Source organism: Aedes albopictus, chromosome 3 (genome assembly GCF_035046485.1).
Source record: "Aedes albopictus strain Foshan chromosome 3, AalbF5, whole genome shotgun sequence".
Taxonomy (NCBI): domain Eukaryota; kingdom Metazoa; phylum Arthropoda; class Insecta; order Diptera; family Culicidae; genus Aedes; species Aedes albopictus.
The window spans coordinates 289,891,718-289,912,068 of record NC_085138.1 but is presented as its reverse complement, the minus strand read 5'-3'; the positions used below and the strand labels follow the sequence as shown (position 1 = coordinate 289,912,068).

Sequence of the window (20,351 nt, the reverse complement as noted above, 5' to 3'; positions counted from 1 at the left end):
TTCGTGACAAATTCTTCTTGAGAAGAGCGTTATGTCTTACAGCTACTTTCTAGAAGATACAAAACATACACTGAGGAGTTATTTGGTGACAGTGAGATATAACGAGGAATTGTTGACTTAGTTTTATCTGATAATGTTTGCTTTTGTTAATACTTTTACAGTAAAAATATTATAATACTAGTTCTATAAATGTAAATTTTCCGATTTTTTCTTAGGCTAACCAAGTCAAGAGGAAACTACAACATTTGATTGCTCCAACATTCATAAATGCAAAAGCAACATTTTTTTGATGAACAAATTAAGATTTGAATTATAAAAAGAAATTCATGTGCTCGGGTGAGAATCGAACCCACGACTCACAATTCGCTAGACGGGCGCTTCTTTCCTCCAAGCTACGAGGCCACTTGACCATCTCTGTTCCCTAAAGTCACCATCCGAAGGAGATTTGGATTGTGAGAAGGGACAAACCATGTGCATTAGTGGAATCGAGTTCAGTTCTGTGCCTTCAGGGGGCGGAGATGGTCAAGTGACTCAGTATCTTGGAGGAAAGAGGCGCCCGTCTAGGAAATTCGGAGTCATAGGTTCGATTCTCACCAGATCACGTGATTTTTTTTTCTTAATTCGAATCTCAGTTTGTTCGTCAAACATGTGTTTCTGTTGCGTTTATGAATGTCAGAAAAATCAAATGTTATAAGTAGTTTAGACAATGAACTAATCAATCAAAAAAAGAAGAAATGTGTTACCCGTTCAAACTAAATGTAGCTATAACCTTTTCAATCCACATGTTCGCCCCCATAGTTCATCGCGGATATCTCCCACCGCCAGAGATAATCTCGTGTAAATTGAATCACCTACCTGCTCGATTGGTCGACCTTGATAACGAAGCGCATCTACAATCTGCACCGGCTGACATTCAGCATCAACAGAGCAGCAGCATATCCCTCCGCTCTCAATCCGGCGACTCAGTGAAGATCATCGGATTTGAAACCGGTCCCCGATGAAGCTTCTCCCCGGTAATAATGTAACATTTGTGTACTATTTCCAACACCTTCCCCATATAGTACTTGGTGCAGTGCCCGGAGTACCAGTTCTGCTCAGTTGTGATTGAATCTACTAATAACGGCAGTGATCACCCCCACAAGCATCGCGCGATGAAACGGTGTATAATCATATTTATCAAGCTACCTTCGTTACACTTTCAAATGACTTTTGTGGCATTGCATTGGTTGATCGGTGGGATGATACGGTGTGATGCGGTAATGTACATCAGGGATGCCAAATTAATTGAGCAAAAAAAAATAACTACATGCCAAAAAAAAACAAAAATTTCCCGAAAGTGTTGTTGATCAAACACTTGTTTCTTAATCAGAAAGTTGTGGTTCAGTTCCAGACCTGAGTATGATTTTTTATGAATTACCACTGCTTGCTACTATTTTCCATAATTTGTCGCTAAACTACATATTTGAGAAGTAGTGACTTTTATTGGATGTGACGGACATTTAATCCAAAGCTCATACCTAAAATGATTGATCACGTAGGAGTCTTCATCACATTTTTGTGTGTTGGTGATCGCTGGATTTGCTGGTTTTGATCAGCTGAACAACCTGCATATCTGGCATCCCCAGTGATCATGCCAACAGTTTGCGATCACTTGCTGAGGTGATTATAGCTCATGATATTTATGAAAACAGTCTGTAAACTAGTTAACCCCACCGTTGTTGATGATGATGATGTTAAATGCTGTTTGCGGAATAAAACTGTGCTTTGCTGCTGCCTGAGACAGTGGGAATCCCCGCAAAGCTAATTGCTTTATGGCCTTGAGAAATTTTTGATTGCCAGATCCGTGAGAGCCACGCTGAGCCCCAATTTTGAATCTCGGCGCAATACGAAGGTCAACCGGCAGTCTAATTTCCGCGTTGGTATGCAACCGCACGCATTCTCAGTTCCTCATTTGACTAATATATTCACACCCGGGAGCTTTTCGCACTTTCACGGTTCATTAACGAACCCGGTTGCTCGCGAAGGGGACTGTAATGCCCACTGACGCGTTTTACAACCCTAGAAGCAGCGGCAACGGCAAACCGGTGCGAATGCCCACGGGGTCCCTCCGAAAGCTCCTAATGGTACCAATAAATTTGCACGCAATCATAACTACAGTTTAATGTGCCCTGGAAGGCGTCAATTCACCACAGCAAACTTGATGTAATGCCATCCCCCAAACTGAGCCAGTCAGTGGTAGAGAATCAGCGCAGCCTAACTAAACGGAGGCACAAAGGGGCGATGAGGTGAGTTTTGTGGACAAAATTTATGAGTACCTCACATTTAAGATAGAGAGACACGAATAAGACAGACCATACAGGAACCCTTAAGACCAAAGAAAAAAAGAAGCCAGAGAAAGCAGAAAACAGTAAAAAATATAGGTGTCCGAGAAAACAGAAAGACAAAAAAGACAGAGCAGACAGCGAAGACAGAGAAGACAGGGAAGACAGGGAAGACAGAGAAGACAGAGAAGACAGAGAAGACAGAGAAGACAGAGAAGACAGAGAAGACAGAGAAGACAGAGAAGACAGAGAAGACAGAGAAGACAGAGAAGACAGAGAAGACAGAGAAGACAGAGAAGACAGAGAAGACAGAGAAGACAGAGAAGACAGAGAAGACAGAGAAGACAGAGAAGACAGAGAAGACAGAGAAGACAGAGAAGACAGAGAAGACAGAGAAGACAGAGAAGACAGAGAAGACAGAGAAGACAGAGAAGACAGAGAAGACAGAGAAGACAGAGAAGACAGAGAAGACAGAGAAGACAGAGAAGACAGAGAAGACAGAGAAGACAGAGAAGACAGAGAAGACAGAGACAGAGAAGACAGAGAAGACAGAGAAGACAGAGAAGACAGAGAAGACAGAGAAGACAGAGAAGACAGAGAAGACAGAGAAGACAGAGAAGACAGAGAAGACAGAGAAGACAGAGAAGACAGAGAAGACAGAGAAGACAGAGAAGACAGAGAAGACAGAGAAGACAGAGAAGACAGAGAAGACAGAGAAGACAGAGAAGACAGAGAAGACAGAGAAGACAGAGAAGACAGAGAAGACAGAGAAGACAGAGAAGACAGAGAAGACAGAGAAGACAGAGAAGACAGAGAAGACAGAGAAGACAGAGAAGACAGAGAAGACAGAGAAGACAAAGAAGACAGAGAAGACAGAGAAGACAGAGAAGACAGAGAAGACAGAGAAGACAGAGAAGACAGAGAAGACAGAGAAGACAGAGAAGACAGAGAAGACAGAGAAGACAGAGAAGACAGAGAAGACAGAGAAGACAGAGAAGACAGAGAAGACAGAGAAGACAGAGAAGACAGAGAAGACAGAGAAGACAGAGAAGACAGAGAAGACAGAGAAGACAGAGAAGACAGAGAAGACAGAGAAGACAGAGAAGACAGAGAAGACAGAGAAGACAGAGAAGACAGAGAAGACAGAGAAGACAGAGAAGACAGAGAAGACAGAGAAGACAGAGAAGACAGAGAAGACAGGGAAGACAGAGAAGACAGAGAAGACAGAAGACAGAGAAGACAGAGAAGACAGAGAAGACAGAGAAGACAGAGAAGACAGAGAAGACAGAGAAGACAATGAAGACAATGAAGACAGAGAAGACAGAGAAGACAGAGAAGACAGAGAAGACAGAGAAGACAGAGAAGACAGAGAAGACAGAGAAGACAGAGAAGACAGAGAAGACAGAGAAGACAGAGAAGACAGAGAAGACAGAGAAGACAGAGAAGACAGAGAAGACAGAGAAGACAGAGAAGACAGAGAAGACAGAGAAGACAGAGAAGACAGAGAAGACAGAGAAGACAGAGAAGACAGAGAAGACAGAGAAGACAGAGAAGACAGAGAAGACAGAGAAGACAGAGAAGACAGAGAAGACAGAGAAGACAGAGAAGACAGAGAAGACAGAGAAGACAGAGAAGACAGAGAAGACAGAGAAGACAGGGAAGACAGAGAAGACAGAGAAGACAGAGAAGACAGAGAAGACAGAGAAGACAGAGAAGACAGAGAAGACAGAGAAGACAGAGAAGACAGAGAAGACAGACAAAGCAGAGAAGACAGAGAAGACAAAAAAGTCAGAGAAGACAGAAAATACAGAGTAGACACAGAAGACACAGAGAAGACTGAGAACATAGCTTAGATGAAGAAATCAGAATGACAGTGAAGATAGGGAAGAAAGAGAAAACAAAGAAGACAGCGATGACAAAGAAGACAGAAAAAAGTTTGAAGACAAAAGACAGGAGACGAGAGAACGAAACAGACCAAAAAAATCAACGAAACAGAGATAACGAAAAAGTATAAGAGAGAATAAATATAAAAACGGTATTTAAAACATATTAAATAAGGGAAAAGCTTATAGATTGGGAAAATAAATAGAACATCATACAGATTGGATGAAAAAAAGAAATTTGACCCAAAAATCTGATCCAATTACCCCACGTGCACCTTAAAGAAGCATAATTCATTCAAGAGGCAACAAACTCGGTCCGAAATTGCCGTATAATTAATGGTCACCACGGAGAGCGCTTATGGCCCCAACATCACAGGGGCAGCTTTACGACTCTGGCCCCCCTAGACATATACGGCTGGCCAGTGCGTGCTGCAAAAGCACGGCCCATCCTCAGCAGAGGTGGGGAACTTTGTTACCATTTTTGCTAGAGATACATATTTCGATCACTACAGAGACGAAGGCAGACTACTTTATTGCGACGCACACCGCACGACGTCAATTATTTTAACAGTGAATTTTATCGTTCTAATTAGCTGACATTTCTCGTCCAATTGGTTCTTCCTGGCGCGGTTGGTGGCCTGTGGTCTTCGCTGGGGACTCAGCTCCTAAGCTGGACCAAAGTGAATGGCTCTCGTGGAGATTGGGCTTATTTCATACGCAAGTAACAGGTGTGGCCACTTGTCCGACAACGTTCATCGTGATTTGGAGCTAATTTTATGAATATCTGCAAAGGTCGTGATATGAATCGGACGGAAAAAAAACCTTCACTTCATCGCCGTCGTCATTGCGTGAAGATAAACAACTTGTTGAGCCACATATGGATCATCTCTTGTTGTGTGTGTGGAGCGAAAGCTTGGGACGAATCAGTTACGGGTTTCACTCTGGATTTAATATAAGAGGCTCAGATCAAGTGGGATGCTCCGCTTTTGGGCAAGTATTGTTCATTTAGAGGAGAGCTGAGGAACTTGTCGATGTTGTTTGAAATCGGCCAGTTTTTATGATGTCAGTTGTTGGTAGGCATTCAATAGCAATAAACTGTGGCGTTATGAAAAGAAGTTACACAACAAGTGAAATACCTATGAATTGTAAGATCCATCTTGTTATTTCAGGGGGGGGGGGCATAGTGTATTCCGTTCGTATCAAATCGATTTATGTTATCATCGTTTAAACATTAACCAGCATGGGGCTTAAAATTTCCCTAATAAAAAGAATAATAACGAATATTAATAATTTATTATCGCTATTTAAACTCACTTTGGATGAAGAAGATGTAAATAATCACAGTCCTATTTAAATTCCGCAAGTTTACCACCAACGATGATTCCGGGTCATTTTCAATCAAAGAATCCAACTATGACAAGACCTATTCATTGGGCGTCAATATTATCTGGACTATTTTATCTCGATAAATTGAACTGAAGAAATATCTTTATTGAATTCCTTCACCGGTTTCAACGTCCATCAGTACTGCAGCGTATAAATGATAAATCTATCCACAGCAGATTGCCATCACCCATCATCAAAGATTCGCCAATTCACCCAGCTCATCTATTTCTGCGGACCCAACACGATGGCCCTACCAACTGCCCACAAAGCGTCGCGTCGCGTCGGTCAATTCCAGCCACACAGCCCCACAGCAGGTCAGCAACACGTGCTCCGGTCCGATTGTTGACCACTTCATCAGCACAACGGCCGTGCCCGGCCCTAGGGGTGCTGCCGAGTCGCTAGCTACCGTGTGGTAGGACCACCACCTGTGCCACGACGGACGGCTTGCGGTTGTTTTGTTCCATTTTCACCGGTCCGGGGCTTCAATGGTACCGCGCGCGGCAACTACCAACTAACTGACTACTACTGGTCTTGCTACAATATTTCAACGAGGTCACAAAGACCCCGGCTCGCGAGCGAGCGGAACCACAGCAGGAGCCGGCGCGCCGGTTTTGTGAGGGAATCAGTTAGGAAGAGCGGTCGTACTGTTCGTTCTAGCTTGAGAGCAACCGTTTGCCGGCGTCATCATAATTTTAATCGGTTTATTTGTAGAACGACCTTGCCTACTGTACATACTTTATGACTCTACGGTACGATCTATTGAGAACAGAGATTTTGCACAGCGGACTCGATGATCACTACAAGTCAGCTGTGGTTACTGTTTTATGACAATCTATTCAAATAAGTGCAGCTCTGCATTCTAAAACAAACGTCATTAAGAATGTAAAACACAACCTGCTCAGTGGAACAAAGTGGATTTATAACCTTACAATCGGAAGTTACATACTGTAATATATGTCTACAATTTGCAATTCATGTGAAACGGAACAACCGAATGACACAGCAAATAAAACCAATCCTAACATACCTAATAATGAAGACATCGCTGCCAGTCAGTGTATGATGTCTGGGAATGCCACATGACCACAGGGAGTGGACACCAAAGCAAACATTTCAAAGAGCGGTCCGAAAACACATTTCATTCGCTGCGATATCTTGTGCGTGTGGAAAAAAACGCGAATCGTTGTACCCTCAGGGTGTGCCATAGATACCGAGGCTAGTTGTACAAATGTTTCCCACAGAGCCCCTACGATGAAGGAATTTCGGCAAAGAAGGAATGTGCTTCTGTTTTGTTTGCCATACAGGACCCGTGTTGACATGTTGGAATTTGGTAAAGTATGTTTGTAGAAAAACGAAGCAAAATAACAATGTTTCTATTAAATATGATCTATAAGAAATCTACCAATCATCACTGCAAGCATAAGTCGTTAAGATTGCCTCTTAGAATCTCGCCAAAATATTATCTTCATTTAGCGAAGAACATTCTAACTTATATTATGTATATCCGGCAGGGCCGTGCACAGACAAGGCGGAAAGGTAGGGGTTTTTGGCATTTTCGGTAAAAAGCGGAGGGGCGCCTAGTATATGAAACTGGGATAAAGGGAGGGGTTTTACACCCGAAACTCTTCCCTTGCGCACGGGCTTGATATCCGGTATAAGATTAATTATGACATGTTTTAGCTACATATCATAATTTATCTTCTGCCGGACATACATAACATACATAAGAAAGTTCTTTGCTAAATGAAGACAATGTTTTGGCGAGATTCTAAGAGGCAATCTTAACGACTTATGCATGCAGTGAAGCATGGTAGATGTCTTGTAGAAATTCAACATGTTTGATGGAAATACCTTGGCGCAATTCAGTAATTATTATTCGCGAATTTGATTTTGAAAACTGTTTGCGATTTGATTCATAGGTTCATCCAACGGTAGAACCGTTTATTTTCTTGTCAGATTATGGATATGTCTGAGGTTCTTTTCAAAGATGCTGGGAAATTAGGCCGAATGGTCATCAGGACGAATTGAAAGTTAGCCGTTGTTTTTACCTTTTCCAACAATTTTTGCTAAAAACTAGTTTAACAATGAAACTAGAAAGAATAGCCTATGTTTTAAAGAAGGAAAAATTTATAAATTGAATATCAGCAGTTTCAGCGCCAAAAACTATTTTAGCAATGATACTAGAAAGAACAGCCTATATTTAAAAGAAGAAAAAAAATTATGGGTAGGGTATCAGTAGATTCAGCATTAATAAAGTATCTTCGTGCCTGTCACACGATACACACATGCAAAATGGTCATTTACAGAGGAAGCTCTCAGTTAATAACTGTGGAGCTGAGAAGCAGGCTTTGTCTCAGTGGGGACGTAACGGCAAGAAGAAGACCCAATGACCATTCGGCCTGATGACTATTCGGCCAAATGCCCCTTCGGCCTAATGACCTTCGGCCGAATGGCCTGAAACCCTTTTCAAAGTTCCTACAAGTTACAGGCACGGTAAAGGCTTGGTATGCTGCGCAATTCAGATCCAATTGTGATCCACTAGCCTCTGCCCAGCAACTCCTATCCCTACCTCCACGCGGTACCGGCCAGAAACTATGAGCAACCTTAGGGAAGATCGGGTAACCAACCCCGGTGGGAACTTTGGTCGTAGGCTGACAGGGAAGGGGGGGGGGGGGGTGGTTTACTTCGGCAAACCTGAGCGGCTGTTCTCCAGGAGGAGCGGCTCACAACAGCGTCTGATCCCCATGTTAGGGGCGGCTGATCCACGTCCGAGTGCCAGAGAAGGACTCTAAGCTCAACTGTGCACTATGGTCCTCCGGAAAGTAGGGGGTTGGAAAATCAGCAACAGAATAATACGAACCAACGAGACCAACGGCAACGACCCCAGCGAACAAAAAGGACTTGCGATTGGAAACTCGGTACGTGGAACTGCTGATCTCTCAACTTCATTGGAAGCACCCGCATACTCGCCGATCTACTGAAGGACCGCGGGTTCAGCATCGTAGCGCTGCAGGAGGTGTGTTGGATCTATGGTGCGAACGTTTAGAGGTACCTAATCATACCATCTACCAGAACTGCGGCAACACACGCGAGCTGGGAACAGCTTTCATAGTGATGGGTGATATGCAGAGGCGCGTGATCGGTTGGTGGCCGATCGACGAAAGAATGTGCAGGTTGAGGATCAAGGGCCGATTCTTCAACTTCAGCATAATAAACGTGCACACTCCGGAAGTACTGATGATGACAAGGACGCATTTTACGCGCAGCTCGAACGCGAGTTCGATCGCTGCCCAAGCTACGACGTCAAGATCATCATAGGAGATTTGAACGCTCAGGTAGGCCAGGAGGAGGAATTCAGACCGACGATTGGTAAGTTCAGCGCCCACCAGCAGACGAACGAAAACGGCCTACGACTCATTGATTTCACCGCCTCCAAAAATATGGCCATACGTAGCACCTTTTTCCAACACAGCCTCCCTTATCGCTACACCTGGAGATCACCACAGCAGACGGGATCTAAAATCGACCACGTTCTGATTGACGGAAGGCACTTCTCCGACATTATCGACGTCATCAACTCCGACTATCTGGTGATGGTCAAACTGCGTCCAAAACTCTCCGTCATCAACAATGTACGGTACCGGCGACCACCACGGTACAACCTAGAGCGACTGCAGAGGCCCCTCTAGAGGACTTCTGGAGTACAGTGAAAGCAGCCATTAACGACGCAGCAGAGAGCACCATCGGGTACGTGGAACGGAATCGACGGAACGAATGGTTCGACGAAGAGTGCAGAACGGTTTTGGAGGAGAAGAACGCAGCGAGGGCGACGACAGAACGTGGGACGTTACAAACAGAAGCGGAAACAGTAGACCCTTCTCTTTCGGGAGAAAAGGCGCCGCCTGGAAGTAGCGGAGTGTGAAGAAATGGAACTACTGTGCCGTTTCCAAGAAACACGGAAGTTTTATCAGAAGCTAAACGCATCCCGCAACGGGCATAAGGGCGTTTGACATAAGTACGTTAGACATCATGGACGTATGAAAAAATTACAAATTATTATTGTCCATTATGGCTATCGTATTTATGCCTAACTTCGCGCATCACCTATAACCCACCAGAATGTACTACAAACAACTCTGTATAATACCTCCTCGAGCCCTTTTAAATTTTCACGAAGCCCCCAGCACTAACTCCCTCTCCCAAGCATTACCCTGAAACCCCCAGGAACATGCAGCTCGTAGACTTCCCAGAACAACACCCAGAAGTAAAACCTGTGCAACACTATTAACCACTGCATCACCTACTAACACCGTTTCAACATTATCACCTTCGCCGATAAAACAACGTACAAGAAGCAAGCTCTGCTGCAAGTGTTGAAAAAAAACAAGGTTAACCATAGGACAAACAACGATAACACAGCGAACCATTGTTTGTATCTAAAGCAAGCATATATGCCTTTGAAAGATTTTGGGTTATAGAATTTCTTTTGGACAAGAGTTCAGCAATAATTATTTTAATGATTTCTTAGAGAACTATTTAAGAATGTTTTTTTTTTCAATTTACATTCTTAGAATTTTCTGAAGGAGTTCCTCCAGAAATTACATTTAAATTTTCTCCAGGAATTTTTCTTTGCGATTTGTTTTGCAACTCTTCTAAAAACTTCTCAATTCTCTCTATTCAGATTTTTTTTTCCAGGAGTTCTTCCAAAGATTTACCCAATAGGTGAAACCAATAGGAAATTCCTTAGAATTTCAGAAATTAAGGGTACCGTCGTGCGGGGCTTCTTTATACACTTTTTCATGGTTTTTCAACTTTATGACATTATAACTCCCAGAGTAGTGAATGGATTTCCACAATTTTTACACACAACAATCGTGAGACTATATGTAGGATATATGCAAAATTTGAACTAAATTCATCAATAAACAAAAAAGTTGTTCATACACCAATCGGAAACATCTCATATAGAACCGGGTGGGGGCTACTTTGGACATTTTTATCTATAACAAAACTGCATTTTAAATTCCGGGGTTATTTAGAAAACTACTTTGTACCAATACTGTAGTCAGGGTGGCCACCGAACCAGGAAATCGGGAAAACCGGGAAAAAGACGGGAATTCAGAACGACCGGGAAAAAAGCGGAAAAAAGCCGGGAATTTGAGATGATTACCGGGAAAATTATTGTTGCGAGAAATTTGGTGAACATATTTGAATTTCATTCAACTCATCGACAATCTATATGAGCAATGATCGGTTAAGATCCTGTACAACCTTGCTTTTCTCAAAATTTTACTAATTCATTATCGAATTTGTTAATAAATTTAGAACTTCAGCATCATTTCAAACATAATCAATTTCATAAAGGATTTACACTTTCCATCCCACGATTTTGAAGGACTATTTCTATGTCAAGAAAGTGTTTCCGCAAAAAGTGCTCGAACAAAACTTATTCTGAATTGGCCAAAGTTTTTGAAATCAACCATAAAGTTTGACAGTTGATTGTTTATCAAAAGTTTTACATTTAAAACGTGTGTTGGTAGTTGGGTTTACCTAATGAGATTACAATTGTATTGGAAAAACTATTGCATCATATTTAATTAATTCCGTTTGTTTCGAGTTCGTCGAACATCGATGATGCTCTAGAGCAACCATGAGAAGTAGAAGGTTAAATATTAAAAGTGAATTTGAAGAGAAAGAATTATTTCTGTTGATCAGAATATTTAACATTTTCGACAAACTTGATACAAACGGAATTAGGTGTAATAGTTTTCAGAATATTATTGTAGTCTCATTAGTTTTGGGTTAACTATTAACTACTTGTTTAAATAGTGAAACCATTATTTAAAAAACTAAGTCACTATTAAATATTAATTTTCAACTATTTCAAAGTAAGCCAATTTGCAGAAAATGTTGCTCAGGTTTTTTTGGGTACGCTTTTTCTGGCTGTTCAAAGTCGTAAAAAATAAAAACATATTTCTTCATATATTTCAGGAAGCAAGTAACGTGACTACGTCTTTAGTCCAAAATTGTTTTCAGACTTCTGTGATTAGAAACAATATTTAAACGTTTAAAGACTTAAACATCCAGAAAGCTGTTCAAGTAAAATTTAAGTATTCAGAAGCAGCGGAAGTACTAGCCAGGTTTTTCTGTTCAACGTGCACTTTTTTGTGTCTTTTAACTAATGCTAATTCTACACTTGCAACGTGCACTTTATGATGCCACCACAACATTCAACTAATCTTCAACAGGACCGTATTCCCAAAAACTTTTCTTTGATACACTTCCAACAGAAAAAATATTAGTATTAGGAGCTACGGTGTGTACGTGGACAGTACTTTATTCTTACTGTCACACTGTAAGATCCTTAAATCGATTCGTTTGATTGCATATTACTCGAATTACTACACATCTGATGTAAAATGATTGGTGTAAAATTTGTTATAAGAATTAATTTCTGCAATTAAGTAAAACATATTTGTTCAGAGTTTCAATGGGTTTCAGCTAAACTTTCTTTTTTTATCCCCGCATTAGGGAGAAATTAGGAAACTAAGCTGCGTCCAATAATCTGAGCTTTTGTGTCGTGACCTAACATTGACCGAGAATATTTATAATCATTGGTGGTGATCATTCTTAAAAGACGGAGAAGGTAGAGTACTTCTTCATTGCAGTGAGAAAAACAAGCTTTAAGTTAGAAGTAAGAAGAGCTTAAAAAATATTTATTCTTATCACCATTAAGAACGTTGTTGCAAGACAGTGCTAAAACAGTTTGTTTATTTTCAACTGCAATCGTTCTTATTTTTTACATTGTTCCAATTTTTACGTAAAACGAGAATTGGGTGTTACATACTCTAAAAATGTCAATTTTGAAAAACCGGGAAAATTTGAAAAATCGTACCGGGAAAACCGAAAAAAAGACGGGCATTCGAAAACTAAAATTGAGTGGCCACCCTGTGTAGTATACTATATCAGTCATGATTTCGATAAAAAATATGCGTTTTAAGATGGTTTCTGTGCTTCCTTTGGTATTATGAGCAGTGTGATTTTGCTATATAGATAGCCTGAAAAAAGGGACCATCAATCCTTAATTTAGGTAAAACGGTCATTTATAATGTATAACGATCAGGGCGCAAAATTTTCGAGCAGACGAGTTGAAGTTCACCGTGCGGCAATTTTCATTCACTTGCCTGCATATTCATATTCAGCTGCTCGATACTCGTTTGTCAACTGAATGAAAGTCAATGAATATTTGTAAACATCTTACAAAGTGTTAAATTGCTGACAAAATATTAACGTTTCGATTACATTGAACGGTGCTTTACACAGATCTTTTCCAATTGGATTGTTGTGGAGTGTTTTTGGAATGAATCGTAGCCATAAACGTAGGTAATTATGAAGATGTTTCTCGATCGGCTTCATATTCAATGACTACGAATTGACTGACTATGTGAAGAGGGAGAGCGAAAATGAATTTGTTTGTTTTGAATATTCAGTGCAGAATCATTCAAATTCGTGCTGTTTTCATTCAATGATAATGAACATTTTGCACCCTGATAACGATACAAATATTCGATTGTTTATACTACGTAGATACATTTTGAATGAATTGATCAACCCTTTGAAATTTATGAACTGTAGAAACAATGCTTACAGACCAAATGTTCTGATACGTTATGTTTATTTTATGGGTTTCGTCGATGTTTTTTCGCGTCCTGACAAGCAATAAACGGTCTGTTCGAAAAATATTTGCAACCAAATGAAGGGAAAACTATTGCTTCATAATAGCCCCAAAGACATCAAACAGATTTGAACCATATTTTAAATTCAAAAATCCATATTCTAAAGTGTCCAAAGTAGCCCCGACGGTATGCTTCAAGAATTTCTTCCAAGGTCCTCCAAGCAACTCATGAATATGTGGATGTATTTCGTAAAGAACTCCCCCAGTACCTTTTCTGTAACTTCTTCGGGGATTTCGGCAGATTCTTTTTCTGATTTATCCAGGAATCCCTCCAAAAACTGATCATGAAATTTCTCCTTGAGATCACATTCGGAGTTCCTCCAGAAGTTTCTCATGATTTTTATAGGTTTTCTCTCAGACATTGCAAAAAGTGCTCCAGGCATACATATCTTGAGAAATTGCTTCAGGATTTCTTGTCCAGACAAATTTCAAGAAAAGGTATCTCCTGGATTTTTTTTCTACGGGATTCCTGAAGACAATCCTCCTAGGATTTCGTTGGAAGTTCCTTCAGGTGTTTATTTAAAAATTCTTGCAATAATTGTTTGTGCAATTTCTGATGAAAATTCCTGGAGGAACATCTGAAGCAATTCCTGCAGGAAACCCTGAAAGAATCCTTGGAGATATTTCGTACGGAACCGCAGAGCAATTTCTAAATACCATCCTTGTAGGAATTTCTGAAAAAGGAATTACTTTAGGATTTTAAGCGAAAACTTTAGAAAAATTGCTGAAAAACTCCATGAAAGAATTTTGAAGAAACCCGTTGCTGATATTCCTAATGAAATCTCTAATTCCCTAACCACCAGGATTTTTCTAAAGAATCCCTGAATAAATATCTCGAAGTATTCTTGAACGAATCTCTAGAGGAATAACTGGAACCCCAAGGATGCTATTGTAAAAATCCCTGAAGGAATTCCGCAGAACTTCGTGAAGAAACCTGGAGAAACTCTTTGGAAAGTCCTTGGTGAGATTCCTTTAAAAGTATATTAAGGACTTTGAAGAAAATTCCTAAAGAAAATCACAAATAAAACTCAATGATGGTTTTTTGACAGTATTCTCGGAGCAATATGTGAACGTATATCTGAAGGAATTCCTGCGGGAAGACTTGGAGAATCGCCTAGATTTGCTTCTGTAAAGATCCCTAAAACTCTTCTGGGAAATTTCTAAAGAAATACACGGTCAGAAAATTCACTCACTTTAGAGCTAAAGTGGGACAACTCAAAATTGAGTAAATTTCATTTCCAGCGCTAGCGCTGGCCCAAGTGCGAAAATCTCATCAGTTTAAGTCGTATAATATTCTTGCTGATGGGAAGAATATTATATGGCCTAAATTGGTTGGATCTTTGCACTTGGGTCAGCGCTATCGCTGGAAATGCAATTTACTCATTTTTTTAGCTGTTCCATTTTAGCTCAGTTTTGTGTGAATCTTACTAATTTTAGAGTAACTTTTTCTTAGCGAGTACCTAAAGAAATTCCTAGGAAATATATCTGAATAACATTTTTAAAGAATCCGTGGAGAAATTCATAGTTATCCTTTATCGTTTAGTCGAACATAGTTTGTTTGATATAATTACATTTGGCATCTGGTTGCAAGGATATTATAAGTTAAGGACTAAGTTATAAACCAACATTATTATTCAATACAAATCGTTTCGCTTCAAATTTCGCTGAATAAGCAAAAAACTGTGCTTCAGCCCCAAAGTAGCGTTCAAACCAATTCATCATTCAGCATTCTTGCACCAATATGTACTTGTGATGCACTCCCAGCGAGAAAAAAAAAACTCATTGAACCAGTCCAGTCCGGCCGCCCGGTTGCGATCGACCCGTCAATGTCACTGTTTGACGCGGCGACCACGGTGACCTCGTTTATTGAGACGTTTTCAGGAATTTCACGCTACTCAGTCACCCCAGAACAAAAGCATTCAATTTCGAGTCTCGATGACGATGACGACGACGATGATGATGCGGCGACGTCGAACAAGACTCTAAGATTGGGATGCTGGGCAGCAAGGTGCTGTATTCCATATGCAGCCAGGACGGTAATTGACTTGTGGAACTGGTTTGGTTGTCCCAAAATTGGCTTGGGCACTCCTTGGAGCATCTTTACCCGTGTGGTGGTTGCCTTCGTTCGGTGTGGTTTGACTTGCAGTTTTAACATTTTTTTTCTCCAACCACACCACAGCAGTTGAATAGAGGCATTAAATTTGGTCTGTTTGCGACAATGCTCTGTTTCTCTTTTTTTGTTTGCTTACACTGCATCACTGAGCTGAGATCAATTGGTGAAACTAACTGCATCTTTTTTCTTTCTTTTCTCCTTGCAGTCGTTCTTCGGTCGCACGTATAATAATTTGTCATCGATTTCGGAATGCAAAAACAACGGCGAGTGTGTCATCAACAAGAAGAATCGCACCGCCTGCAAGGCGTGTCGGCTGCGTAAATGCCTGGTCGTCGGGATGTCCAAAAGCGGTTCCCGATATGGACGGCGTTCGAATTGGTTCAAGATTCATTGTCTACTCCAGGAGCAGCAAGCCCACAAAAATAACAACAACAATAATAGCTTGACCAGTAATAACAATGATACCGGCAGCAGCAATAATAACAGCACCAGCAACAATGGAAGCAGCAATAACACGTCGCCCAGTTTGCTCCCGAATGGATTTCTTCCCACCAACTTTCTCAGCAACTTGTGCAACAATAACAATAATAACAACAACGTCACAGTGAAAAAGGAACTAAAAAGACCAAGCTCGCCGAGCGATTCAGGGGCATCGTCTGCCGACCCGGAGGAAAGTTCCAGCTTCAAGGATCCCTTCCATGGGAGCAGCAATCGAACGACGATCTCCCCAAAGGTAGAGCTGCCGGAAGTGACCCTAACCAAAATTAGTCCGAAGGTCAGTCGGACCTCCTCCACTTCTTCGTGCTCAACCAACACCACCACGGACAGCTTTCGACCTCTGATGGATCGAATCTCTCCGTATCTCCCTCACGGTCCGTATCGACCAGAGACCACTCCGTACTTTCCGATGCCTTTCGTTATGCCACCGGTGTCCCTCGCTCTGATCGCCACAGGAAAGCACGATCATGAGCAGCACGAGCCCATTGATCTTTCCATGAAATCGAAGTCGTCGAGCTCGTCTGGATCTCCACTCCGGTTAGGATCCACCTCTCCGCTCATAGCGGACGTCAACGACTCGGAAGACCTGCCATCTTCAGTGGAAGTTCCACGCCCGGTGCCGCTGGATCTAACCTTCACGCGATCAAAAACCTTATCCGGGTGATAGTGATCGATTGTTGATTAATGTTCTTAAAGTAAGATGTGATTGACAAATAATTATCGTTTTAAGCTCTAAAGTTAAGAACACAAACCCGAACACGTCGCAGTGCCAAAACATTGCCCACATTATTCACAAGAACAATTAAGAAAGATCCTCGCATTTGGAAATTGGAATAAATGGGCATAAAAAAGAGGATATGTATGTTTTCCTATGATAATTCTAAACTTAAATTGATCTACCACAACCAATAAGGTACTGGCCAGTTGATTCAAGGCATTTCTGCAAATTCAGCAAAGGAAATAAATTGTAAATGCTCAGTGATTTTGCGTGTATTCTCTTTTAGCCATAGTAAGCGACAGACTTAAACATGAACTGTAGCCAGTAAGGGGACCAATTTGCCAGTTTTAATCTAAAAACAATCTAGAAATACTCCATGACCATCAATTATATTTACAATATACATTCAATCAAACTCGTAGCAGCAATCATGACAGTTAAAACCGATTGCGTACCGTAACCTCAACCGAGCAACGATCGTAAATTTTTCTCGATCGATCTTTAATGGTGCCAGATGACATTGTACAAAATACATATACTCAACAATACAGAGGAAAATTAACTCCATCCGGTGGGAAACAAAAACTCAGAAAGTCTGATTGTACATTAAGATTTCACCACTACGACAAAAGTACATAGAAAAAAAAGGCGATTTCCGATGGTTTTTTAATAGGAAAACGTTGCATTTGTTCGTCTTTAAGCAGTACAGATCCATAGTAGCATTAAATCAGAGTGTGCTTTTTTCTCCCACATTAGAATACATTTTTATTTATTGATTCGTAGCTCAAATCCCCTCAGTAGTATTGGGTACACACCACTTAAGTTAGTTAACTGAAAATTTTACATGTGTACTTTCATTGTTTTCCTTTCCTTTGTTTAACATGTTCGACATCATTTGTATATAATCTTGATTTGTTGTAGTGAAATTATAGTTTTACAGTCAGTGAAATTATTTATCGATTTTTTTTAAGAAATACATGTTTTGTTGTCAATTAAGCTGCTGCTGCAGATGTTATTCGAAAGAAAATACCAATTCTTATTATCTCTCTCAGCGTTGTTTTTTTATCTGTATTATCGAGATTTCCAGCCCTGGGTTAGTTCATCTCAGGATTCACGCTTTACTTAAGGAAGGCCTCACATTCTGTGAGTTTGTCGGGAATGGGATTCGATCCTCGGCGTGACAGTCACGTGCTTTAACCGTCACACCAGATCCGCTCCACACTCCACATGGTTTAACATCAGGGTGTGACAGTAGGGTAGACGAACTTTGAGGTAGCATTACCTAAATAAATTTTTCATGTAGTTATAAAAGTTAGGGACTTAGGGCATGGTTTACCGGAAAGAGGTGGAGGAGGGAATTGTAAGGCGTCGTCGTAGTTGAATTCATTTATTTAAATAGTGACGGGAGAGAGTCAAAAGGTATGAAAGAACATGTTTTAAAATATGTCATTAGATCTACAAGCACAGCTTTTATTAGTTTGATGTACTAGCGGCAAATTTAATGATTACATAACCTCATGCATATTCTTCTTCTTTTTGGCGTACCGTGCCCACTCTGATAAAGCCTTCTTCTCTGTGAATGGCCATTTTTCATGCAAATATCTTGTGGCATGCCCGACGATACTCTATGCCCAAGGAAGAAGAGGAAATTTCCATTACGAAAAGTTCCTGGACTGACTGGGAATAAAACCCGTCACCCTCAGCATGTTAATGCTGAATGCCCACGCCTTTACAGCTTTTGAATGCAACGAATCAAACGATAGAGAATTAAATACTTGTTTAGGGTCTTAAAAAACTCCCGTTAGTGTAGGTTATCGAATCTACAAGCGTAACTAGTAAATAGCCCTCTAAATCCCCTGAATCCACTTGAATACCTACCCAAGCAACACACATGTTATATAAGAGATAAAGAAGCGCTTGTTTTGGTTGTATAGAAGTATGTTTGACGTAATTGTAGCACTGCGTTAGAATAACATCAAATTAATTTCTAAACAACCAAAACTTGCTCTGCAGTAAGTCCCATATGGCTTGTGTGTTACTTGGTTAGACACAGTGATGGAATTGTTCTCATCATGAACATGAAGTAATTCGCGAGTGAAAAGCCAACACGAAGCTTACTCACGATCCCGAGAGTAAACAGTGTGTGAGTTTATACGCACCCGCCTGCTTCGTGAGTAAGTAGCAAAACGTAAACAAAAACACTCATGAGTTTTTATTTGAAAAGAACTAGTGGAGATGCGGGAAGTGCATTGTAGTGTACAGTCGAGACTCTTATAAGATCACTATTCGGGGGGCGCAATAGGAATGCGCTTAATAGAAGACTAAGAGCTTACGGGATTTCGGCTTTTTGGGGGTGTGGCCTATTATCTCGGGTGTATTAAGAGATAGCGCAATACTTTTTTCGGCAAATTTTTAGGGCTTGAAAAGATATACCATTTAGAATTTTGGTTCATATGATTAGTTGGCAACTTGGCCGCTAGAGGCACCATCATCAGTTTGATGCCAAATTGCACAACGTAAATCAAATCAGGTTGTCAAGCAAACGTTACGATATGCGACAGCTCAAGACCCTTATAATTTGGAAGGATTGTGTCTTCGAGAAAGTTGTTGGGTACGCCAATAACTTAAAGATGATGAGTTGCGAAGTTCGCAATTACTACACTGGACGGCGCTAGTGAGCATGTAAATTTTGAAAACCTCATATCTCAGAATCCCGAATACTTAGAAAGTTGGTGTCTTCGGCAAAGTTGATCAATATGACATACACTTACATAAAAATTAACACTTGTTTCGCAATTCTGTCACTAGGCGGCGCTAGTAAACATGCAAATTTTCAAAACCTCATATCTCAGAATCCCAATTACTTAGAAAGTTGGTGTGTTCGGCAAAGTGGTCAGTATGACATAGACTTACATAAAAATGAACACTTGTTTCGCAAATCTGCCACTAGGCGGCGCTAGTAAACATGCAAATTTTCAAAACCTCATATCACTGAATCCCGATTACTTAAAAAGTTGGTGTCTTCGGCAAAGTTGATCATTATTACATAGGCTTACATAAAAATGAACACTTGTTTTGCAATTTTAGTAAGAGACTCGACAGTAGTTATAATAGCAAATCCAGTGATTATCCATCATAAACTAATGCTTTATGCTTCATTGCTCATGAAAATTAGCAGCGCCAGTCCTGAAAATGCGAAATTTTATAGCCGACATGGAATTACGCGGATTTTGATTTGTATTGAATTGATTAAGTTCTGTTCACTACTTCCAAAGTTACAGATATACAGTACGACAAAATTCTAACACCAGATTTTTATGATGTTTTTTTGTGGTCAATTCAATAGAAATGTCCTTAAGTTGAAATGGCATCCTTAATATTAATACTTGTTTATCAATCATCAAGTATCAGATACTTCCATCTATCCTTTGGTAATAGCAATCTGAAAGTGATCCTATTATTTTGTCGTTTCATATATCTGTAGCTTTTGATGTTGTGAACAGAACTCATTCTATTAAACACAAATCAAAATTCACGTAACTCCACGGCGACTGTCAAAATTTCAGCCAAATCGGTTCACTAGACACCGAGCATCACGTTGTCAAACTTTGTCATATTGTATGGAAAAATAAATGGTGGTCTTATTGTTTTTTCCGACACTGTATAGTCCTTATGGAGCTCTAAGTCAAATATCACA

At 40.5% G+C, this 20,351-nt stretch overlaps 1 protein-coding gene across 1 annotated transcript in view; it reads left to right on the top strand.

Moving 5' to 3' along the window:
- Positions 1-17,679, top strand: part of LOC109406508 (protein embryonic gonad) — a 476,613-nt gene extending 458,934 nt beyond the window's left edge. The window contains exon 3 of the mRNA XM_062861238.1: positions 15,644-17,679. Coding sequence (XP_062717222.1) covers positions 15,644-16,600 — 957 coding nt within the window. The 3' untranslated portion in view covers positions 16,601-17,679. The remainder of the gene's footprint in view (positions 1-15,643) is intronic.
- The last annotated feature ends 2,672 nt before the right edge of the window (positions 17,680-20,351 follow it).